The sequence below is a fragment of the Myotis daubentonii genome, chromosome 12 (assembly GCF_963259705.1).
Source record: "Myotis daubentonii chromosome 12, mMyoDau2.1, whole genome shotgun sequence".
NCBI classification, from domain to species: domain Eukaryota; kingdom Metazoa; phylum Chordata; class Mammalia; order Chiroptera; family Vespertilionidae; genus Myotis; species Myotis daubentonii.
The window spans coordinates 39,664,756-39,690,077 of NC_081851.1; the positions used below are offsets into that span (position 1 = coordinate 39,664,756).

The following is a 25,322-nucleotide window of genomic DNA, read 5'->3' on the forward strand; positions in this document are numbered from 1 at the left end:
TATGGTTGCAAATACCAAAAAATTTCTATATGTGACATGGCACCAGAGTTAAGTTAGGGTTTTTCAAAATGCTGACATGCCGAGCTCAAAAGGTTCGCCATCACTGATCTAGAGTTTTACATGCACCTATAAAATTCTTCCTTGAATATAGGACATTGTTAAATCTGGCAGGGGATATCAAAAGATAAGACAACTGTTGTCTTCATAGAATTTAAAATCTGAGGAGGGGACTAACTAAAGGATGAAAGAATCATAGTGGTAAAGATTACTATTACTAAGTTTCTGGCTTCTCGTGGTTCTGCAAGAGTAATCTGAAAAATATATATTTGCTACCTTGAAATGTATAGGTATCTTATAAAAACTATATTATTATTTTAAAGAAAATGATATTTTTATCTTTTTTAACTGAAGACTTTAAGTGTTATGAAACAATTCCATTATACTTGGACTCCATGTTGAGTCTTTAAAAAATCAGCTTTATTGAGATATAGCTTACATATAGTTTAAGTGTACAGTTAACGTGTCTTAACATATGTATATCATTTTGTAAGCACCATCACAATTAAGATGTAGATAATTTCTTTTACCCTAAAATATTAACCCAGTACACCTTTGCATTGAACACACTCCCCTCCCACCCGTCACGCACACAACCCCTGATATTTCAATAACTGTAGCTTGCCTTTTCTAGTATTTGTAAATGCAGTCATGTAGTATGTAACCTTTGTATCTGGCTTTTTTCACTTAGCATATTGCTTTTGAGATTTATTTATGTTATTGTGTATATCAGTAGTCTTTTCTATTCATTACTGAGTAGTACTCCATGTCTTAAGACACCACAGCTTGTTTGTCCATTTGACAGTTAATGGATATTTAGATTGTTTCTTGTTTGGACTGTCCTATCTAATAAAGAGGGAATATGCTAATTGACCCTCACGCTGTCGCAAAGATGGCGGCACCCACAGCCAATAAGTAGAGAATATGCTAATTGACTGCCCCGCACCCAAAGATGGCGGTGCCCAGTATCCTCAGCCTCGCCAGGGTGGCAGGCTTGTGGCAAGGCCGGGCCCATAGGCCGGGCCGCTCCACGTGCCTGCCTTCGGAGACCCCCGGACCCCTCAGCTCCCCAGCTGCCCAGGGCCGGCCTGAGGTGCAGGCAAGCATTGATGGTGGCTGCCCAGCCACCCAGGGCCGCCCCAGGCTCAGGTAACCAGGGCTGGCCGAGGCTTGCGCTGCTGGCAGTGGCAGCAGCAGAGGTGTGATGGAGTGTCGCCTTCCCCTGATTGTCAGGTCGCCTCCTTCCCCTGAGGGCTCCTGGACTGTGAGAGGGGGCAGGCCGGGCTGAGGGGCCCCGCTCCAGTGCATGAATTTTCATGCACCGGGCCTCTAGTTAACAATAAAGCTTCTATGAAAATGTGTGCATAAATCTTTGTTGAATGTTATGTTAAACTTAAGATCCACCAAACTTTTTTTCAAAATGGCTGTACCATTTTGAGTTCCCACCAGCAATGTATAAAAATTTCATCTGCACTCCACATTTTCACCAACACTTGGTATGTCAACATTTTTATTTTTAGACACAAATACTATATGTCTGGGTGTTAATTTTCTGTTGCTGTGTAACACATTTTCATAAACTTATTTGCTTAAAACAATACCTATTATTTCATAGTTCTGTAGGTCTGAGTTCAGCACAGATTCTCTTCAGGGTATCACAAGGCCGAAATCCAGATGTCAGACTGAGTTCTCATCTAGAGGTTCTGGATAAAGTTCTGTTTCCAAGCTCTTTTAGGTTATTGGCAGAATTCAGTTTCTTGCTCTTTTTGGATTATGTCTGTTTCCTTGGTCATTGTCAGCTGGAGACCACTCTCAGCAGCTCCTAGACACCTTCCACATTCAATGGCACATAGCCTACTTCATCTCCCTTATGTTGAATTTTCATATTTTGCATCTCTGACTTTTCTGTTTTTAAGACTCTTATGATTACAGCAGACCCACCTGAATAATCTTACCATAAGGTCACCTGATTTGGAACCTTAAGTACATATACAAAATTCCTTTGCAACAGTACCTAGATTATTGTTTGAATAACTGGGAGAAGGTGTATACCAGGTGCTAGGAATTTCAGAAGGCCATCTTAGAATTCTGCCCAACACAAAACCATTTATTTGTTGTACGTTTTCAGCAATACTTCACATGTTGGCATTTTTTAGCCATATACATACTAGTTGCACATATCCTGGTAGTTTTAATTTGGATTTCTCTGATGTCTAATGATGTTGAACATCTTTTCACGTTCTTATTTGCTGTGTATATATCTGTTGTTGTTAAATGTCCAGGTCTTTTGTCTCTTCTATTTTTTTAAATATCCATTTGTTTTAGCATCATTTGTTGCAAAGATTGAATGTGGTTATATGGATATGTGACTGACTGTGTGTGGATAATTCTTTAAGTCAGTGTAAGTTCTTCAACATAGTTGATTTTAAAAAATTTTGGCTTCTTAGTCCCTTGCATTTCCATATACAATTTCAAAATTGATTTACCGACGTCTTTAAAATATTTTACTGTAATTTTGATTGGGATTGTGTTTTGTTTTTGTTTTTTTAAATAGATCAGTATGTGGAGATCTGTCATCTTAACAGCTAGTCTTCTGATCTGTGAACATGATATAGCTCTATGTTTTTTAAGGTAATCTTTAATGTCTGTCAGCTGTGTTCAATAGTCTTTATTGTACAATCATTACATATATTTTATTAACTTTATCACTAAATATTTTGTATTTTTGATGATTTTCTGAATGGAAGTGTTAATTTCCTTTTCCTGTGCCAGAATTTCTTGCATCTTGTCTTATTGTACTGGTGCAAATATCTTTATGTATCTTGTTTCTGCTTTTAGATAGAAGGCATTTAGTGTTTACCATATTAAGTATGATACTAGCTGTAGGCTTTTTGTAGATAGCCTTTATAGATTGAGGAAGATCCTTAGTTTGCCGAGTTCTTATTTTACCATGAATGGGTGTTGGTATTTGGCAGATGCTCTTATTATATCTGTTAAAATGACTATTAGTGTTTTTTTTTATTTTGTACTGAATTCCATTAATTTTGAATATTAAACCAACCTTGCATTGCTGAATAATTCTGAGTTGGTCATGATGTTTTCTTTTAATGTTTTTCTGGATTTAATTTGCTCAAATATTTTTAAGGATTTTTATATCCATGGTCATGAAGAAATATTGGAATATAGCTTACTGGGTTTTCTATGTTTGTTTGGAGTGTCATCTGATTTTGGTATCAGGGTAATGATGTTCATAAAATGAGTTAAGAATTAGTCCTTTCTCTTTTACCTTCTGAAGGAATTAATGTAGGGTTGGTATGTTTTGGAAATTCAAATATATGATAGAATTGACCAGTGAAGCCATATGGGTGTAGTTTTTTTGAGGGAAGGTTTTTTAACTCAAATTCAGTTTAACAGCTATAGAGGTGTACAATTTTTCTCTTTTTCCTTGACTTAGTTTCAAGAAACTCATCTATTTTAAGTTATAAAATTGATTTTTATATATTTAGACTATATTTAGAATATATTTTATATATTTAGAAAAACTTACATAAGTTTTTGGTTTTACTAATTTATCTTTCTGTTTGTTTACTTTCTATTTCATTAATTTATTTTTTCCCCTCTCCCCTTGTTTTGGGTTTAATTAATTAATTTTTACTATTATTTTAGTTTTTTAATGTGGGAACAGATCATTGTATTTTAGATTTTCTTTGTAAAATAGTATTTTCTTCAAAACACTGCTTATCCTGTATTCAAAATATTTTCTGATTTCTCATAATTGCCTTTGTGACTTATAGCTTATTAGAATTTTGTTTTATTTCCAAATACTTCCATAATTCCAAATATCTTTCTACTTTAATTCCATTGTAATGACAGAATATATTCTGTATACAGTGTTGCCTTGACTTACGAGTTTAATTCGTTCTGAGACTGAGCGTGTTAAGGAGCTCATTAAAAAGCTTGTTGACTCAAATTACTCTATCAACTCAATGAAAAATATCGGCCAAGAGACAGCTGGTATCTCAAAAACTCGTTAGTCGGGACACTCAGTGAGTCAAGGCCCCACTGTATTTTAAACCTTTTAAGTTTATTGAGAGTTTTTTTGAGGCTCAGAATAATGTCGTCTTTGCCAGTGTTCCATGTGAACCGGAAAATAATATTCTGCTGTTTTAGGATCTGTTGATTGATAGTGTGCTCAGATCTTCTGTACCTTTACTGACTTTTTTTTGGGGGGGGGGGGGGGCGGGGGTGAGTGTCTACTTTTATCTGTCAGTTACTGTGAGAGAAATGTAAAAATCGAATATGATTGTCTATTTTCCTTTCAGTTCTGTTTGCTTTTATTTATTTGAAGCTTTATTAAGCATATATATAAAAGGCTCTTGGGACCCAATTACTATGTGTGTGTGTGTGTGTGTGTGTTTTCTCACATATCACACAATTATGAGACATTAATTGGGTGCCCTACAGTTTAACTCAATTCTGACACTCTACCTGGAAATCGCACCAAATTCCACAAGTTAAGGGGTCAGTCCTACAATACTACCCCCTTTTCGCCTCTTCAGATGCCAGTTGCAAGTCCAGGTTGTTACCTGGGGTTCTAGATGTTCAACTGGCTATGGATTGGAGGTTTCAAGGACCTCTTCTTTGGGTTTAATTAATTTATTAGAGCAACTCACACAACTCAGAGAAACATTTTACTTACTAAATCACTGGTTTATTTTAAATTAGCTAACTCAGGAACAACTAAATGGAAGAGACACATAGAGCAAGGTACAAGGGAAGGGGTGAGGAACTTCCATCTTCTCTCTAGGTGTTCCACTCCCCCTACATCTCCATGTGTTCACTAACTTGGAAGCTCTCAGAATGCTGCCCTTTTGGGTTTTCATGGAGGCTTTATTACATAGGTGTGATTGATTGGATCATTGGCCATTGGTGATTGATTCAAAATCCAGCCCTCATGCTCTGCTTTTAGATAATGTTTTTCTCATAGTGTAAGATATTGACAATATATATCACATTTGTGCTGCCATTGTCAAAGAATTTATTTCTACATATTATATACCACATAATGCATTGTTAACGTAAACACTGTTTGTGTTAAATAGCTATGTTTTAAAAACCTTTAAAAATGAGGATAAAGCATTTTACCTTAATATTTGAAAGATATTTTTGCTTGGTATAAAATTAGACAGGTTGAGGTTGAAATAACTTTTTGGATATATGGATTTGAAGCCTAGGAGACAGATGAAGCATTCAGTGATGGTAGAGAAGTTCTGAGGAGTCCTGCTATTCCCTGGTCAGGCTATTCCTTGGCTCTTAGTGGATGCTGGCTAGCAGGGAGTGATATAAGATAGATGATATAATTTATAAAGAATTGATAACATTGTAAAGGTCAGGGGGCTAGAGAAATAAGGACCTGGTTTCGAAGCCTTCACTGAAATTCATATAAGCCTTTTGTCATCACATATAAAACAATTATAGCATTAATTATTTTTTTAAAACTCCCAATGGTAATCCAAAGTATTATATTCTTCTTGGAGCCTTGAAAGAAACATAATTTTAGGTTGTGTGTAATAAGATTTTTTTTAAAGATGTATTTAAATATTTTAAGCATGGAAGAGTATGGTAAGAATTTCTTCCATCGTTAGTATATATTTTATATTTAAAGTGACCTAAAATTAAATTAATAGGTTCTGGAAAATTACAGTTACCCACTATAATTTTCAGTTATTGGCAAAATGATACAAATTGAAGATACTGATTTGCTGATATACTCTCATAGACCTTAAATTATGGAGAATAAGAGATACTTTTCAGAGTGTACAAGCTAGCCAGACAGATTAAATTGTTTTTTCAGGAAGTATTCAATAACTTAGGGTATATAAGTATATACAGGGGTGGGCACAAGTAGATTAATAATAATAAGTACAATAATTACTAAATAAATAATAAAAGAATAAACTCATAACTGTAAACCTACTTGTGCCCACCCCTGTATTTAAATGTTGATTCTATTGTACACTTAATGTCAGTATTAGATTGATGGAATATAGGATGCATGGTACACAATTTTATCTCTGAACTTTAAAAACTCAATTTACATTACTTTAAATTCTGTGGTCTTTTTAAAGAAGATCTTAATGGCTTTAGTTTTGTTTTGTTTTTCCTCACCAAAGGATATGTTTTTGTAATGATTTTAGAGATATGGGAAGAGAGAGGGATATATATATAGAGAGAGGATATATATAGATAGATTGCTTCCCATAAGCACCCTGGTCTGGGATCAAACCTGTAACCTGGATAATGTGTCCTGACTCAGAATTGAATCAGCAACCTTTTGGTGTGCGGGATGACGCTCCAGTCAACAGCCACATTGACCAGGATGATCTTAATGGTTTTTGCTTCGTGTGAATATGATAGTTGGAATTTTGACCATTTCAGATTTAGAACTACTACTGGTTCCATTACTAATCAAATGGTTTAGTTATCAAGATATTTTTCAATGTAAGCATTGGCTCAGGTCTGTAGTTTTTCTAGAGCCTTTTTTTTCCTAAATAAATTTCACATAGAATCCTAGTAAAAAAAACAGATACTAGTGGTTTTATATTTCTTTATAAGTTAGGGATTCAGATAAATTGTATTAACTTAGACCAGAGGTGGGCAAACTTTTTGACTCGAGGGCCACAATGGGTTCTTAAACTGGACTCAGAAGAAGGAGCTGCGGCCATGTTTCCCGACGTTGCCATGTTAACACTGCTGCTGGTGAAGGAGCGGAGGGGAGAGCAAGAGAACCCTCCGCTCTTTCGGCTCCGCGGGCCGGATAGAACAGCCGAATGGGCCGAATCCGGCCCACGGACCGTAGTTTGCCCATGGCTGACTTAGACCCTAACCATGAGATAAGATGTCCCATAAGAAGAAAAATTGGAATTGGCTGTCTGACATTGGACCCACTTCCCTTCTAATATAGAAAATTATATTTCAATATAAATATAAACTTGTTAAAGAAATTTACTAATGTTGTGTAACTAATAACTTTTTACTTTTTTTTTCCTTCAGGGAAATGAGGCAAGTTATCCTTTGGAGATGTGCTCACACTGTAAGTCAAATATTCTTGTTAATTTGTCTTATACTTACATTTTATACTTATATATCACATACTTCTATATGTTTGTGTAGCAATGTTAGCACATGATTATTTAAAATGGGTAGTGAATTTGACTTATAGTCTTAATCAGAATAGAGAATTAGAATTTTTTTTTTACAGACTTTTTTATTATTGGGATCTGCAGTATGCTATAGTTACAAACCAAACCTCAAATATCAGTGGCTTAATTGAACAATTAACTTATTTTGTGTTTACATAAAATAAAGTACTTGCTGAAGGCAAAACTTTGGTAGTCCAAGTAGCTATTGCAAAAAATCTTTTTTGGGGGGAGAATGAGGAATTTAAGCAGTGTGGGTGGGTTTGTTATTTCTGACTGTATTGGAGAATGTAAAAGCAGAACATGACACTGTTAGATGTCTATTCAAGGATCAGTCAAAAAAACCAAAAGGTTTTTTTGTGTGGAAGGCCATTGATAAGGGAAAGGGAGATCCTGAGAATTGGAATGGAGACATTTGGTAAATTTAGATGTCATGAGGCGGTCACAGAACGCCGAATCATTCTAAACCTTCCTTGCCCTTTTCATCCCTGTTTGATGGAGCTGCTCCTGCCTTGTTTGGAGACCTCTTACCTTGCAATGAGGTACCTCTTCCCTTTTTTTTTTTTTTTTCTTTATTTAAAACCATTTTACTTGTTGCTCATTATGTTTCATTAGTTTGCTTTCTTTTCCCCAAACACTTGTCAATTTCTTTCATTCTCATCAACACCTTTGCTTGCTTCTGAGCTCTGGGTAGAATGCTCTTGTGTCAAGTTTTTGTTTTGTTTTAACAATTGATAATATATTAAAAAGGTTGATTTAAGTATCGGCAATGGTGTCTTAAGCCTTGACTCCTGTATCAATACTATTGGAAGTAGTATATTTAACAACCTCTAACAATCTCAGAAGGGCTATACAAGTTAATGAGTCACTTGTGGGTCCTCATCTGAAATGGATCCCAAGTCTTAGAACATTTCCCACAGGGAGTTTTTCTTGTAGTGATCCTTAGAGTCTTGGTGGACATCCAACCTGGTCTTTTCACTTTTCCTTTGCTCCTCTGATCAAGTCAGCACACACCTTCTCCAAAGACTACATTGCAGCTAGTTAGAGTAATTCTAATTCAGTGAATCGCCACCTCTGGTTCCATGGATATCTTTCCTGTATCTTTAAAAGCCATGGCTGTGGCATGGTTTCCTGATGGATTTATTCCTCCGTAAGAGCAAACAGTGGTGAGTCAGGAGCAGAAGCCAGTGGAACAGAGCTCTGCTGCAGCTTCAACCTTGTCTTCTTTAAAGAGTTGTATCAAGTTCCTTACTTACTTGACTTCATTGTCTTTTAACTCTTAGATAAATGTTATCTTTCCTCTCCTAAGAATCTATCATGGGTAGTAAGTACCCTGTTTATTTCCTTGTAGCAAAGAAATTACTTGTTTTTATTCATCCATTTCTATCTTCCATTTTGTAAGTTATATAATTTATTTTAAAATGAGTGATACTCTATGACCAATTACCCAGAATTCTGCCATTTGAACTGCATACATTTTATTGTTTTTCTTCTCAGGCTTTCCTTTATAAATTTCTTACATAATTATGTTCACATTCAAATGTATATTTTTATTTTAATACTAGAGGCCCAGTGCATGAATTCATGCACCCGTGGGGTCCCTTCAGCCTGGCCTGCACCCTCTTGCAATCCAGGACCCCTCAGGGAATGTCGGAGAGCTGGTTTCACCCTGATCCCCGCAGTTTTCTGTGCACTAGGCCTCTACTATGCATATAAGATCTTTGGTTAATCTCTTCCCACCCTCTCCTCTCCCCTCCCCTCTTCCCTCTGAGATTCATCAGCCTGTTCCATGTTTCCTTCCATGCCTGTCGTTTCCACTCCTGCATTGAGCGTCTGTCTCCTGGTGGTCAGTGCGCATCATAGCTACCAACCAGTTGCTTAGGCTTTTATATGTATAGATAAAGATAAAATGTTGCACCTAGCATATTGTAAAAATTGACCTAAACGAAACCTGATTGTGACTATACTACCACCTATCGGCAGTTTCGTTAATAAAGTTTTATTGGAACACAGTCAAGCCCATTTGTTTACATATGGCTGTTTTTATGCTACAGTGGTAGAGTTGAGTAGTTGCAATGGAAACTATATGGTCCATAAAGCCTAAAATATTTACTATCTGGCCTCTTACAGAACAAGTTTGTTGGAACCCTATTATAGACAATAATGGTCTTTGAATTTGAGAACTGTCACCTCTATCACTGCCTAACCTATCTGAACTATGGTCAAACTAGAGTTTTTACAAGCTAATGCTTTAGGTGTTAGCTAGATCTAGAATTCTTATTTCTGGCAAAGTTAATATGTCGGTATTATAGTTTCTTTAGAATCAAAAGGGTGTGCTCAAAATTGTACCTTGCTACTTTGAGCGTGTGACAGTTATTCTTGCTAATGGGCAAGAGGGAGGTTTGGAAGTCTAATTAACCAGGCTTCTTGCTGCAAATGGAGTTTAGATTGAGTTTTGGAAGTATTGTACAACTCTGATTGGAATGAGGTACTAGGAAATTAGTTTTTGTTTCTTGGTCAAGGAACAGAGGTCCTAAGTATTTCCCAGGTTCTTCTCTTCGCTTCTTTTACCTGGTTGCAAAGAAAAATATATCAGGGCAAAAGGCAAGATGGATGGCCTTCTGCACATCCAGATGGCAAAAGCCAAGTCGTTTTTTTTTTTAATGTGTGGTATTTGAAATAAATGTCATACACTGTAATAGTTTTTTCCCCCCTCTGTTCCCTACTTGGTTCATCAGAATACAGTGTACTTTTGTATATTTTATACATGATTTGGATTAATTTCTCCAAAATGAATTTGTCCACATTAAAACCAACACTTTTTCCTGCCATCCATACATTGTAAATTTTTTTTTCTTAGTTACAAACCTCTTCATTATTGGAAGAGCTTAATATTATCTATATATAAGATAAGAATGTTAAAATCAGTCTTTGAGGCACTTCAATATTTATAGTTCCCTGTTTAGGTTAAACCCTGTCATGCCTTCTCATTCCTTTAAGACCCAGTTTGATTGATTGTTCTCAGTGAGGCCTTATAATTGTCCCAGTTTTCATTGGCCCTTCCTGTTCTTCAAGTAGTTATTGTCTGTTTTGTTCTTTTAGTATTTAATTGTGCTACTTTTTAAAAGGTAAGGTACTGTCTTCGGCCCATGACACAGATAAACAACACAAGTTGCTTATGGTCTAGCTACTGGGAAAAAGAGGAACGCATATATTATTATAGTGGAACTAAATCTTTATGAAAAACAAAAACAGGAGTCCCAGGGAGTGGAAATTATCCTTGGTTAAGGAAATTAAGAAAAGCTTCACAGAAGGACTGACTTTTGAAATTGTTTTTGAAAGCTGTATTAGTTTTCAATACTGATTAATTCTTTCACTTGTCTGGTCATTTGTCCCTTTCATTCTCCTTAAATTGCATCTAGATTTTCATCATTCTATCCAGACACCCTGCATAGTGATTCCCAATATCCTACTTTTACTTACTGATTTCTCTCCTAATTCTTAAGAAAACTGAGAATATTTTAAGTGTTAAGCTCATTATCTCCTTATCTCCAACTCCCCCTACTTTCCACTCCTCCCCACTGCACACAGAAACTTTCCCAATCGCATGCTCATACCCCCTTATTCTAGGTCAGCCTCCTTGCTTGTGCTTTGGATCTCATCCACTCTCATCTACAGGACTGTTTTGTTAGGTTCTCCCTGTTTTTCAGCTGCTCCATCTCTCTTCAATTTATAGACAGGATTAACTTCCTTGATCCTGACCCTTCATGCACCTCCCAGTTTTTCTCCATTTTTTCCTCATATTTGAGCTTCCTAGAAGAGCATATTCAGTTATCTCCATTTCAGTATTTCTGCTAATTTCACGGCCTGTAAACTGACTTTTATTCCCTACTATCTACTGAAACTTTAAGGTCACCTTCATTTTATTGCATAATTGCTAAATCTGATGGATTAAAAACCATGTACATAAAGCAGATGCTGAGTAAGTATCTCTTGACTGAATAAGCTAGTAAGAGCTCACAGCTGAACTAGCTGTGTTGGATAGAGACAACTAGTTGGGTAATTTTAAAGGCTGTACCTTTAGGAAAATTCCATAGTTACCAATCATCACACTTATTATTTGTTTCATGAATAATAAAACAAATGTGCCAGGCACTATTCTAAGCATTTCACATACATCAGTGTTTTTAATCTTCATGATAGTCTCATGAGAGAGGTATTATTACTTAATCCTTTGTACAGAAGAGAAAACGGGCAGAAGATCTCAGTCACACAGCCGCAGGTAAAGGAACAAAGACATGATTTGATCTCAGGCAGTCATGCTCCAGAGTCATATGCTTAATCCCAATCCTATACAGCCTCCCTTATAATAAATGTTATAAGATTATGTTATGTTTGTCTACACGTGAATTACTTTAGGCAAACTGGACTTGTCTAAGACATAGAAGTATTCTCTGAACCCCCCACTTCTCAGTTCAGTGTTCACTTTTCATTGAGTTAAATTATTCTAGGCCATTGTGACTTTGTTTCTGTCTGTTAGCTAACCTGTCTGGACTATAGTGGAAATGTATACTCTGTTGGGGTAATTTGCTCAAAGTTGAGACCTTACTTGTAACTTGGCATGATAACTTGGAAAAGTGACTGTGTAAGATACTACTTTAGATAGTTTAAACAGAGAACTAGATTGGGGCACAGTTGAAAGTGTAAATTGAAAATCAGATTCAGCTATTTATTACTGTTGATAAAACCAGTGTAATTCTGAATGGTTTTGATAAAATGAAGTACAGGGCCTATTTTGTAGACTAAATGTAGATGAAGGACTGATGATAGTTTTTTATCTAAAAAGATTTCTCAATTTTCTTTGATTAGAAGGTGACCCAGGAAGAGCTGGCAGATTCTTAAGCAATGTTTTCTTTTGCATAATGAAGTATGTGTAGAAACCCTGAATACATCTTTAGCCATTAGGATAACTGCTCTAATTTTAAGTAAACAACCTCATATTCAAGCAATTTTTTTTTCTGATGTGAATATTTACAAGTGACTTGAAAATATAGAGATAATTGACTTTGTGCTGTTAATTTCTGCTCTCAATCAGATTAGACTAGGGTTTTTCTTTGTTGTGAAAATAAAGCTTTTTCAGAGAAAAACTTAATCTGAACTTAATTTGATCTTTTCCTTCATATCTGCATTCCTTTGTTTCCTTTCTTAAATGGGACTAGAGCAGCCGTGGGCAAACTACGGCCCGTTTGAAATGAATAAAACTAAAAAAAAAAAGACCGTACCCTTTTATGTAATGATGTTTACTTTGAATTTATATTAGGTCACACAAACACTCCATCCATGCTTTTGTTCCGGCCCTCCGGTCCAGTTTAAGAACCCATTGTGGCCCTCAAAAAGTTTGCCCACCCCTGGACTAGAGTAACTCCAATTTTTAAATAATGTGTGTTCTAATGACTAATATCAATAAAAATTCAGTTTGAATGTGAACAGATACAAATGTTCTTAAACATTTTAAGCTAAAATGCCATTTGTTATTTACAGATTTTTTGTCATTAACTTTGAAATTGATATGTGCTTTTGTCACTTTAGATTAAAAACCTTCATAAATGTGTCACACAGTTCATGCTTAAGCAATCTACCAACCTTGATTTATCATTTACTTAGTAATTTGATGATCCTAAATTCTAATTTCACTTAGTTCACTGAGAATTACTACTATTCTGCTTTCTTTCAGTAAAGCTTTAGAGCTGGAAAGAAGAGAGGGATGAATGGTTTTCTAAAGTTTAGTGCATGAACTTGAACATCTAAGCTTTGAGTTGTTACCTTATTTTGCTCTTACAGGGCCTTTTATTAAATACCTGGTTTGTCTACTGTATTCTAAATATTTCAGGTTTTTCGGTCCATACCGTCAAATTTTGATATTATGGCAGCACTTACCAATTTGTAGATTCAGCAGTGAAGTCTATGACATAGTATTTTGGTAGTCTGCTACAAATTTGAATAATCTTATATTTGTGATGTAGAAGTCAGTTTTTTAGCTGATAAAAGCCTAGCTAACCATTTAGCAAATGTATAAATTCTTGGCTCTCCTTCAGAATGTTAGAGCAAATAATATGGAAAAAAAATATAAGAAAAGAAGGACTTGGGACAAATAGAGAGAGTAATAGCATCTGTCTAAAAGAAATTTAAGGAAATATATTAGCTAAGATGAAAGCACAAATAATCAATGAAATAGTGGGTGAAAATTTCCCTCTCCTGAAAAGTCAAATCTGATTGAAAGAGCATTCTGATAGTCAAGAAGGTTAGATGAAAAAGACCTACATTTAGTCTCAGCCTATTTTAAAATTCCAAGAGTAAGCCCTGGCTGGTGTGGTCAGTCCATGCTCCAAAAGGTCGAAAGTTTGATTCCTGGTCAAGGGCATGTACCAGGGCTGCAGGTTTGATTCCTGGCCCCGGTTGGGGTGTATATGGGAGGTAACCAATCAATGTCTCTCCCTCTCCTTCTCTCTTCTTCTTTCTCCCTCCTTCCCTACCTCCCACTCTCTAAAAATCAATGGAAAAATATCCTCTGGTGAGGATTAATAAAAAACATAATAAGATAAAATAAAATTCCAAGAGTAAAAAGAGAACCCTAAACAAGGGGGGAAATAAGCTGCCTAAAAAAATAGGCGTCCACTGGCATTGGATTTCTTAGCAGCAACAGTAGATAATAGAAAACGTGCCTGACTGGGAATCGAACCGGGGACATCTGGGTTCATGAGTCCATCCTTAACCACTGAGCCCACTGTCCAGACCAGAATTTATTCTTGTATTGTCTATAAATTACTGTATTATTTTCCATATAAGCAACTATAAACCTGCTTTTGCCCTATCCTGAATATAGATGATAGAAGAGATTCTTTATTTTACTACTTTGTATAATATAATTTAAATTGAACACAGAGGTATTTTCAACTATTAAAAAAGATAGTTCTCCCAAAGGTATCCTTACAAAAAGGAGATTAATAATATGTGTTTCAACTTGACAAAACTTATGAAAATGAGTATCTATCTGAGTCACAAGATGAGTCAAGAGGGTAGGGTTTGTTTTTATTCCCCTTGCCCATCTGTTTTAAAGGGAGTATGATACCAAGCAGTAGGAAAAATCTTTGATGAAATTTGATGACAGAAGTTGGAATTTGTTCTTTAATATTTAACTTGTACTAAGTGCAGATCTGAAACATTTAATGGTGCTGCCAAGATGGGTTCGATCTGTTTCAGAGATCTGTGCCTAATTTTTAGGAGATTGGTAAATGCTGATATTTCGAGACTTGAGACCTGCTTCATACTTTAGGATATGTTTAGTTCTTTAATACATCTAGTCTGCAGTGCTGACAAGTGGGAGTGCTGATTGACTGCTTCTCTGGCAGCAGTAACAGCCAAATAAGTCCGTCTGTTCCTTCCATTCCTAAAAGAGGTATTTTTACCATTTGTTTTTGAAAGCTAGCTTTCTTAGTCTTGGCTTTTAAAAATATTCACGGCATTGCCTTCTAAACTAGCCACTTAAGAATATTTTAATTGTTTAGGTATAGATTCCTTCATTGCTCAGCTAGTTCCAACTAGATAATAAGTACTGAGTAATGTAGGGTGTCTTACTCCTCATTGTAATCCAAGCAGGAAGGGATGGACAGAAAGGAGGGAATAAACGGGTGGTTGGAGAATAAATAGGTACTGCCTTCTTAAAGCTCAAGGTGAATCTGGGCTGCGTGAGGTATGTGAGAATGATTAGATAGAGCTTGTTCCCTTCAAGTCATACTTCAGGGTCTTTTTAAAAAGCCAGTTATTGGGGCGGGCGCGGACACCCGCAGCAGCTGCTGAGTGGGCGGCCTCAGGCTCCGAACGAGGCAGCGGCGGCAATGGCGGTGGCCGTGTGCGCCATGGACTCGGACCCCAAGGGGTACGAGCTCAACGGTAACCTGCGGCGGGACTCGGCTGCAGCGGCTGCAGCAGCGGCAATGGCGGTGGCCGTGTGCGCCATGGACTCGGACCCCAAGGGGTACGAGCTCAACGGTAACCTGCGGCGGGACTCGGCTGCAGCAGCGGCAATGGCGGTGGCCGTGTGCGCCATGGACTCGGACCCCAAGGGGTACGAGCTCAACGGTAACCTGCGGCGGGACTCGCCCAGCGCCCAAACGGGCGCCCTGCCGAAAAAGCCCCTCAACTTGAACAGTTACGCTAACAAGAAGAGCGCAGCAGAGAGCATGCTGGACGTCGCCCTGCTGATGGCCAACGCCTCGCAGCTGAAGGCTGTCATCAACGAGGGCCCCGGTTTCCACTCCTTTGTCCCCCTGGTGGCCCTGATCTCCATCTCCCTCGTGCTGCAGATCAGCGTGGGCGTGCTGCTCATCTTCCTTGTCAAGGCCGACCTCAACAACCCAGCCAAGCACGCCAAGATGAACTTCCTCAACAACCTGACCACTAGCCTTGTCTTCATCATCGTCGTGGTCAACATCTTCATCACTGCCTTTGGCTTCTAGCACCTGTAGTGGACCTGGCGCCCCGGCAGTAGGGCTTAGATGCCCTGGATTGTGCCTGGTCACAGCCACACAGACCCCAGAAACTGCCTCAGCCTTGGGGCCCACCTGCCTCTGTGCTGCACTTCCTGAAAATGCCAGCGTCAAGACTAGACTGGAGAACAGTCTGACCAGTGTGAGTCCTGCTCCATCCTTGGCTCCTCCTCCCCCTGAAGCAGGGGCAGCGAGGCCCAGAGGCAGAGCTAGAGATCCCCAAGCAGGGCCATGGCCAACATAAGACATACAGCAGGCCTGAGGAGGGGCAGTTAGGGACCAGGGCCAGCCTTAGTCTTGGGATATTTCTAGAAGGACAGGAGATGCCCCTCCTCAGCCAACGCACCCGCTGGGGGACCCCTGGCCCTTGCCTTTCCTGACCTGGTACCATGAACCACCAGCTAATGTGGCACCGCTGTGGCCGTGGACAATGCACACACCTTCCATCAGCCCCGCTTTTCTAAGCACAAATGACCAATAAAACGAATGCATCTCCTGTGCAGCTTCCAGCACTAGTCTCCTTCCTGAGCCTGGGCCTGGGCCCTGCACCTGCCCCAGGCCAGGCCTGTAGTGGTCTCTCCTCTGCTCAGGGCAGTCAGGGGGACATGGTTGACACCTCAGGTGCCTTCTTCAGGTTGGCATCTCCAGTCAGGTTTCCAGGTGGAGACCAGGGTCTTGGGTCTGCATTGCCTCAGTGTCTTTATTTTTACAGAATGATTTAAAGAGCTCCTGTAACCCTCGCTGGTTTGGCTCAGTGAATAGAGCCTGTGGACCAAAGGGTCCTGGGTTCGATTCCGGTCAAGGACACGTACCTTGGTTGCAGGTTCCTCCCCAGCCCGGGCCCAGGAGGCAACCAATTGATGTTTTTCTCTCACATCAGTATTTCTCTCTGTCTTTCCCTCTCTCTTCCACTGTTTCTAAAAATCAATGGAAGAATATCCTTGGGTGAGGATTAAAAATATAAGTATGTATAAATAAATAAATAATAAACAAGAAAGAAAGAAAGAAAGAAAGAAAGAAAGAAAGAAAGAAAGAAAGAAAGAAGAAAGAAAATAAAGAGTTCCCATAGCCCCGGTCATCATTGGCTCTATTGGGAGCCTTCCCACAGGTGTTTCCCCCTCATCCAGCTGGGGCTTCAGTGAGTGATACGCACACACTGTGCTGTCAACAACTTTAGCTGTAGCCTGGACTGCAGCTCAGTTGGTAGGAGCATAGTCCCGATATGCCAAGGTTGCAGATTGAATTTCCAATCAGGGCACATACCCAGGTTGTAGATTCAATCTCCAGTGGGGCAAGTATGGGAGGCAACTGATTGATGTTTCTCTCTCTCCCTTCCTCTCTCTAAAAATCAATAAACACATACCCTCTGGTGAGGATTGAAAAAGTAAAAGAAACTTCAGTTGAGAAAAGAAGAAAAGTCAGTTGTTGCCCCACATGTGGCTCAGTGATTCAGCATCTACCTATCAGGAGGTCATGGTTCAATTCCCAGTCAGGGCACATACATGCCAGGGTTTCAATCCCCAGTAGGGGGTATGCATAAGGCAGCCAATCAGTGATTCTCATCATTGATGTTTCTCCCTCCCTTTCCTTTCCTCTCTGAAATCAATAAAAATATATATTAAAAAATAAAATAGCCCTAACCGGTTTCGCTCAGTGGATTGAGCATCGGCCTGCAGACTGAAGGGTCCCGGGTTCGATTCCGGTGAAGAGCATGTACCTTGGTTACGGGCACATCCCCAGTAGGGGGCATGCAGAAGGTGGCTGATCGATGTTTCTCTCTCATCTATGTTTCTAACTCTATCCCTGCCCCTTCTTCTCTGTAAAAAAAATCAATAAAATATATTTAAAAATAATAATAAAATAGTCAAATGGTTAAAAAAAAAAAGCCAGTTATTGTCAAGTTAAAGGATCGTCACTGTTACGTTGCTTTGCCTTTGAGGAAGGTTTAAATTACTCATCCAGAACAGGTATCAACAGTTTATAATATTTCATAAGATAGTTAAAGCTGAAGAAAGTGGATAGATTTTAAATGTTGCTTTTTAAGGACTTTTGCCAGAATGTGTGTTAATGATACTCATAACAACAGGATATACAATTAATAATCCCCCCTTTTAATTAGAAAAATTGATAGTGGTTTCATAAATGGAGAATTCAAGGAAGGACATCCCATCAGAGGATTTATAAGGAAATGGAGGCATAAAATTTATCCTGTTGAATTGTGCCAAGAGCATTGTAGCTAAAGTAAAAGTAATGGGGTAGAGAAAGATGGAAATTTAAATTGAGGCTAACTATTGTCAAGGACTTAAGACTTTTTTACCCTGTTTGTATTAGGAAGCCACTAGAAATTTTTAAGCACTAGCAATTAGGCTGAATATAACCTTTAGAACGAGTGCTATTGACAGTGTAAAAAGGATGGATTGAGCCAATACATTTATTTGATGGTTTATGATTAATTTTTATTATCTTGATATTCATAATATTCCTTATTCATTCATTAAGACTGTGGAATACTGTCTTCTGGATTTCTGAAGTTCTCCAGGTAATCTACACTAATAAAAGACAAAGATGCTAATTGACCATACCTTCGCTATGCCCACCAGCCAATCAGCGACTATATGCAAATTAACCCAACCAAGATGGCGGTTAATTTGCATATACCAGCTGGGAGCGAAGACTAACGACAACGTAGAAGGAAGCCAAGCAGCAGAAGGGAGCAAAGTAGAGGCGGCGGAGACAGGAACGGAGCCAAGGCGGCGGAGGCGGGAGGCGGGAGGCAGGAGGCAGGTGGCAGCTGGGAGACAGAATAGGCCCTTGACGTCAGGGAGGGGCGGGACCTGAGCACTTGGCACAGAGGGATAGGACAGGCTCCTTGGGAGGGAACAGAGCAGAGCTGCGCTCACACTCAGCCTCGGACTTCATTTTCCTGGTGTGTCAGGTGGCCCTCCCTGCCTTCACCGGGTTGTAAGGTTCAGCTCAAAAGACTGAGAGCCTCCAGGGTGGTTGGGAAGGCAGTTCGGGTGAGGCCAGTGGGCGAGCAGATTGGCTGGAGGTGGGGCAGCAGGGCTCCCGGATTGGCTGGATTCGACAGGGCAGGGCTAACCTTTGAGAGGTGTGAGGGGGAGTGTAAGGGAGTGTGCACTCTCGTGTGCCACCGGCCTGCCAGCTTTACTCTTTCTTGCACGGCGACTGTGGTGGCAGCGGCGGCGGTTACTACCCGAGCCCAGATGGAGCAGAGGCCAGTGGAGCAGAAGGACATCCCATCATCCCAATACCAGATGGCGTGGCCCGCAGGTCATGGCCAAAGGGGAGGATGCCAAGAGCGGCTCCACAATGGGGCTGCTGCCTACAGGCATCCTCCAAGTGGGTGAACGCCAGGCCTAGGGAAGGTGAGAACCTGGCATCTGATGGAGGGCAAGTGGTGGCAGCGTCCGCGGAGCATGTGAGGTGTCAGGGGCGGTGGACATGGCCCTGATGGCAGGCTAGGCCCTGGGAACCCTACACGCGCACGATTTAATCATGCGCTGGGCCTCTAGTCTATATATATAAAAGCCTAATGCAAATTGTCCCCACAGGACTTAGACCAAGGAGACTGATCGCTTGCTATGACATGCACTAACCACCAGGGGGCAGCTCAGAATAAAGGGAGGCCCCAGCCAGCAGCCAGAAGGCCCTGATCGGCCTTGATCACCAGCCAGGCCTAGGGACCCTACCTGTGCATGAATTTCATGCACCGGGCCTCTTGTTAAAACATAATCCTTCAAGCACTTCATTTTCAGTTTTTTAATGTAACTTTACAAATTGTTATTTATGTTCCTATCTCAGTAAATAGAATTTCACAGATAGTTTCCATAAATACATGGCACTGTATTTCTACCTTTCCTCTTTTCCATTAATTATATATTCTAGAGCTATTGTTAAATGAAAATGACCCCTGATTCATCTGTGTACTGTTTGTGGAAACACTGTCATCTGTCTTTCCTTTTCTACTTGTAACCTACTTTAGTCATTCATTAATGTTCAGTTTTCTCATCACCTTTTGTGGTTTGTGGTTGTAAACTAAAGCAAATTAAAGATTGCTAGAAGAAGATAGTTAATTAATCCTTAGTATATAAATAAAATTAAGGCAAGCATAGAGAGGTAGCTTTCAGCAACATGTATGAACTTTGAAAAAATTCTGAAAGGCTTGCTGATTGGTGTCTGGTTAGATAAATGGTTTTACTTCAAATACTGATGGCATTTTGATCAATAAGCTTAAAATATGAAACATAGAATTAATACTCATGTAAGCATTTATTGAGCACCTGTTATATGTAATGTACAGAATGCCATTGAAAAAGTCATGGGCTCTGCCCTGAGTGGTGCGAGACGCATGTAAATAAGTAAGTCAAAAGCATTTGTGGGACTTTATTATGTTCCCTACATGGTTATCTAATTTCATCATGGGAAATTGGAAAATAAGGTTTAGTTGAACAGTTCTGCTTTTATCATCTATTCCATTAAAGAAGGAATATTGTTTCATAAGGGGATAAAATGCCCTATGAAGTTAATGTGCTTGTGAGGTTTTGATTGAATTATTATATGTGTATTTTGCTGTTTGAAGCAGGGTTTAGATGAATCATTAACACATTGTTTGCGGGTAGTTTTTATCGCGCGCTAACAGGTGGCGCGGGCCATTTTTGCTAATTTTTTGCGCAAATGGCAACGTTCAGTAAAATTACGATAACTTTAGTTTACGTATTTATACGTTACCCGCATTCTACCGCTAGTCTATAAAAAACGTATTAATACATGTCCTGCGCTCTACTACCAGTCAACATAAAAGGTATAAGTAAAACATAAATACGTTTCCCGCATACAATGTGTTAAAATAATGAATGTAAAGGCATTTCTACTATAATACAACATGTGCATTCCTGAATAACCTCATGTGCTGGGTAAACATGGCTAAGGAGACCACTCCTTTAGTAGCTTTGTAACCAAGTGCTAACAATAAAATACTAACACACACTTCCTCCCTCACTCCCTCCTCAATAAAAAAATCCTATATAATAAAAGCCCAATATGCTAAGTGTCTGGTCATCCATTCAACCAATCAAAGCATAATATGCTAATGATATGCTAAGGCTGCTCAACCACTCACTATGATGTGCACTGATCACCAGGGAACAGTCAACCAGTTGCTATGATGTGCACTGACCACCAGGGGGGCAGAAGCTCTAACCGGTAGGTTAGCTTGCTGCTGGGGTTCAGCTGATCGGGACTGAGCGAGAATGGCCGGACACACCCTGGAGCCCTCCTGCAGTCCCTCCCCAGCTGGCCAACCTCCTGCGTCTCTCCCCGGCCCCAATCGTGCACTGGTGGGGTCCCTCAGCCTGGCCTGTGCCCTCTCGCAATCCAGAACTCCTTGGGGGGATGTTGAAGACCCAGTTTTTGCCCGATCCCGCAGGCCAGGCCGAGGGACCCCACTGATGCATGAATTCGTGCACTGGGCCTCTAGTAAAATACTAACACGCATTACCTCTGGCATTTGTACCATAGTTGTTCACTTACTAGCCTTAAACTTCAGCTGTGCTTTCTATTTTGAGATACAGGTTCTTGAGGGCATCTGCTTCAGCAGAAACTAATTTTATAAAAAGTAATGAACCAGGGTATAGTCACCATTGTTAATTGCTATTTTGGGGGGAGAGGTGGTAGATAAGAGAAATTGTCTTTGCAACTTGTTCATTTGCACCTTGTTTCCACCAGATAACAATGTTGAAAAGCCTGAGTTCTTAAAGCCACTAAAGATGCTGTTACTTTCTGTTAAGAGAGATATTTGTTGTTCTCACCTTTTTTCTTAGAGTTTTCATATTTTACTTAGACTTTCTCTTTTAATCTTAGAGAACTTGTTCCCGGTCCCTTTGTAATATGTCAGAAAAAAATCCCTATGAACCAGTGATAATTCTGTGCTCTACTGACATCACTCCTTTACCAACTGCATATGAACTAATTTATATTGGAGGAGCCTCTTGTTATACAGTGTATACCTTAGTAGTACATATAATTATAGTTTTTATTCCACTTTAACATATTTTTAGATTTTAAAAATACATGCTTTACCTTTGAAGATGCCATATATATTTGAACTTTCAAAACAGTTTGGAATTTCAGTCTCTAATATTGTGGACCATAATACATGTATACATAATACATAATATATGACTGAGAAGAGGGGCCTTAGCTGATAATGTTAGGACCCTGATCTTGGACTTTCAGCCAGCAGAACTGTAAGAGATAAGATTCTGTTGTTTATAATCACCCACCTTTCCCCTAATACATAATACGTGACCATAGTACTCATGGGCAGCATAACATTTAACTTGTTAATTTTTTTTACTGGTGATTGTATTTAAATTTTTGTATAATTGTTTTGTTTCTATTAAGCCAAGATCAAAATTATTTATATGAATTAGTTTTTTAAAGGAATGAAAATAATAATGTTATTTAGAAGACAGTGAAAACACCTTTTTTAAGAATGCATATGATAAGAGACCTGATACTGAATTTTGATAGAGTAATTATAAACTAATGCAAACATTTTTAAGTTGTTTCGTTTTTATTTTCTCCTTTGAGCATTGAAAGGTGAATTTTGTTAGCTGTGGCTTGTGGGTCTGTTTTTTCTTACTATTTTTTGTTAAAAAAAAAAAAAAAAAAGCAAAGCTGGATTTTATTTGCTTGTACTTACAAAGAAAATTTCTGGAAGAATATTCAGGAAACTGGCAACATTGCCTCCAAGAAGGGGAATTGGATATCTAAAGGGTAGGATGGAAGGGGAGCTTTGAATTTTGAACCATGAACTATCTATACCAGTGGTTCTCAACCTTCCTAATGCTGCGACCCTTTAATACAGTTCCTCATGTTGTGGTGATCCCCAATTTCATTGTTACAAACTGAACATAATTAAAGCATAGTGATTAATCACAAAAACAATATGTAATTATATGTGTTTTCCGATGGTCTTAGGCGACCCCTGTGAAAGGGTCGTTTGACCCCCAAAGGGGTCGCGACCCACAGGTTGAGAACCGCTGATCTACACTAATAGAGGAATATGCAAATTGTCCAGGACACTGTCACAATAATGACTGAACATCAGGCTGTGTGGGGCGACCAGGTCGGCAGGGGTGGCTAGTGAGGAATGACCGAACGACTGAATAGCAGTCTGTGTGGGGCGATCAGGCCAATGGGGGCGCATTTAGGGGCGATCAGGCAGGCAGGCAGGTGAGCAGTTAGGAGCCAGCAGTCTCAGATTGTGAGAGGGATGTCCTGGATTGGAGAGGGTGCAGGCTGGGCTGAGGGGGAAACCCCCTGCCCCCTGTGCACGAATTTCATGCACCGGGTCTCTAGTCCTATATAATAAAAGCCTAATATGCTAAATGTCCAGTTGTCCTGTCGGCCATTCAGCCAATCAAAGCGTAATATGCTAATGATATGCTAAGGCCGCTCAACCACTTGGTAGAACGTACACTGACCACCAGGGAGCAGTCAGTCAACCGGCCGACCAGTCACTATAATGTGCACTGACCACCAGGGGATAGACACTTCGACCGGTAGGTTGGTTTTCTGCTGGGGTCTGGCCGAATTAGGACTGAGCAAGATGGGCCGGACACACCCTGGAGCCCTTCCGTGGTCCCTCCCGAGCTGGCCAACCTCTGCATCCCTCCCCGGCCCTGATCATGCACTGGTGGGGTCCCTCGGCCTGGCACAATCCAGGACCCCTCCCCTGAGTGCATGACTTTTATGCACCGGTCCTCTAGTTAGAAACACAGTAGGTCCTCGGGTTATGTCAGAGATCCGTTTCTATAGTGCGACGTAATGCAATTTTCGCTGTAAGTCGGAACCCACCTACATGAGCACCTACGTCACTAACATGGAGCACATACACAACAGTAATGAAGTGAAACAGTAAAAAAATTTAAAAGAAAGATAATTCCTGACCATTATTTGTGGTAAATAAATAATAAAAAAACATACGTTGAAATGACAGAACTTTTTTATATATATAAATAAATAGGAGATGGCGACATAAACATGAAACAACGTACGTCAAGTCCAACGTAACCCGAGGACTGTCTGTAAAGTGAATCTGCCTACATGTAGGAACCACCTGACTGCCATGATCAGCTTAGCATTGTCAATCCTATTTAATGTCTTGGTGTACTCAGCATGTAGTTGGCTATCTGTTATGGCAGGTGCAGAGAAGCAGAAGGGTAACCAAATAAAAATATTTATGATGTACTTTCTCTGTTAGAAGGAGCTAGTCAATAGTGTATGTAGTTCTTTTAATTAAATTGGAAATTAAACTATTGGTTAACTGCTGAATCTCCCTCCCCCCATAATTACTATAAAATCATTTTATGAATCATACTATTATTTTTGTTTACTTTTAGTTGATGCTGATGAAATTAAAAGGCTAGGAAAGAGATTTAAGAAGCTTGATTTGGACAATTCTGGTTCTTTGAGTGTGGAAGAGTTCATGTCTCTGCCGGAGTTACAACAGAATCCTTTAGTACAGCGAGTAATAGATATATTCGACACAGATGGGAATGGAGAAGTAGACTTTAAAGGTAAGAAAATAGTTTTTAACACCACAAGTTAGAGTCTTAAAAGCCTTATGTACAAAAATGTTTGAAAACTTTTAGCTTTTCTTAAATGCCTTTATATTACTGGTACTTTTATAATAATACAGTATGTTAAAATCTCAAAATCTGTAGCATATGAACCTTAATGAACTAAAAATCATTTACATTTTGGTTCATAAAGGATCAAATTGTTTTCATAAGATAATTTAATGAGATTTAGTATTTTGTTTTTAGAAAATTAGTCTCACATGAGGGAAACTTATCACATTAGAAGCTGCATTTTTTTAAACCTTTTTTACAGAATGAGACTTATACCAAGTCAGCAGTAAAAAATTAGTAATAAGCATATGGATATTATCATAAAATGATTAATTTAATTAATCTAGATTTCACAAAGACATTTGGCAGTGCTTTTGCTGATATTAACATGATGCATAATTTTATACTTGATTCTTTACTTTAAAGTAAATAAACATTTCATTTCACTGTATATAATCTTTTTTAAAAAGCCCTTTTTAATAGTCATGTTAAAAGAAGAAAGGGTTAAATAGTTTGTGAATAAGTTTTTGAATGTTATGCTCTGTGGTACTCAGAGAAACTTCAGGTTCAAATTTTTAAAAAATTAGAAATTATTTGTTGAAGTTTCAAGTTTGGCATTTTCCATCTTAACCATTGCTAAGTAATATTTTCTTTTGCAGCAAGAATATATCCTTTGGTGGATATGTAAGTTTTTTGAATATGTATTGTTCTATATAAAAAGTTGAAACTTCAGATTTGTAAATGTTTTCTATTCTTATTCAGAATTCATTGAGGGAGTCTCTCAGTTCAGTGTCAAAGGTGATAAGGAGCAGAAGTTGAGGTGTAAGTATTTTTTTTCGCTAAGGTATTCTCTCTCTTCTACC

General features: G+C 38.9%; 1 protein-coding gene and 2 pseudogenes across 2 annotated transcripts in view; 2 read left to right on the forward strand and 1 right to left on the reverse strand.

The window, feature by feature from the left end:
- The window catches only part of PPP3R1 (protein phosphatase 3 regulatory subunit B, alpha), a 63,566-nt gene that overhangs the window by 30,236 nt on the left and 8,008 nt on the right, over positions 1-25,322 (forward strand). For both annotated transcript variants that reach the window (XM_059659598.1, XM_059659599.1), the window contains exons 2-4: positions 7,111-7,150; positions 24,229-24,405; positions 25,222-25,281. In XM_059659598.1, the coding sequence (XP_059515581.1) occupies positions 7,111-7,150; positions 24,229-24,405; positions 25,222-25,281 (277 nt within the window). The remainder of the gene's footprint in view (positions 1-7,110; positions 7,151-24,228; positions 24,406-25,221; positions 25,282-25,322) is intronic.
- On the reverse strand, positions 8,013-8,370 carry LOC132213877 (small ribosomal subunit protein uS10-like; annotated as a pseudogene).
- LOC132213274 (ninjurin-1-like) lies at positions 12,673-16,817 on the forward strand (annotated as a pseudogene).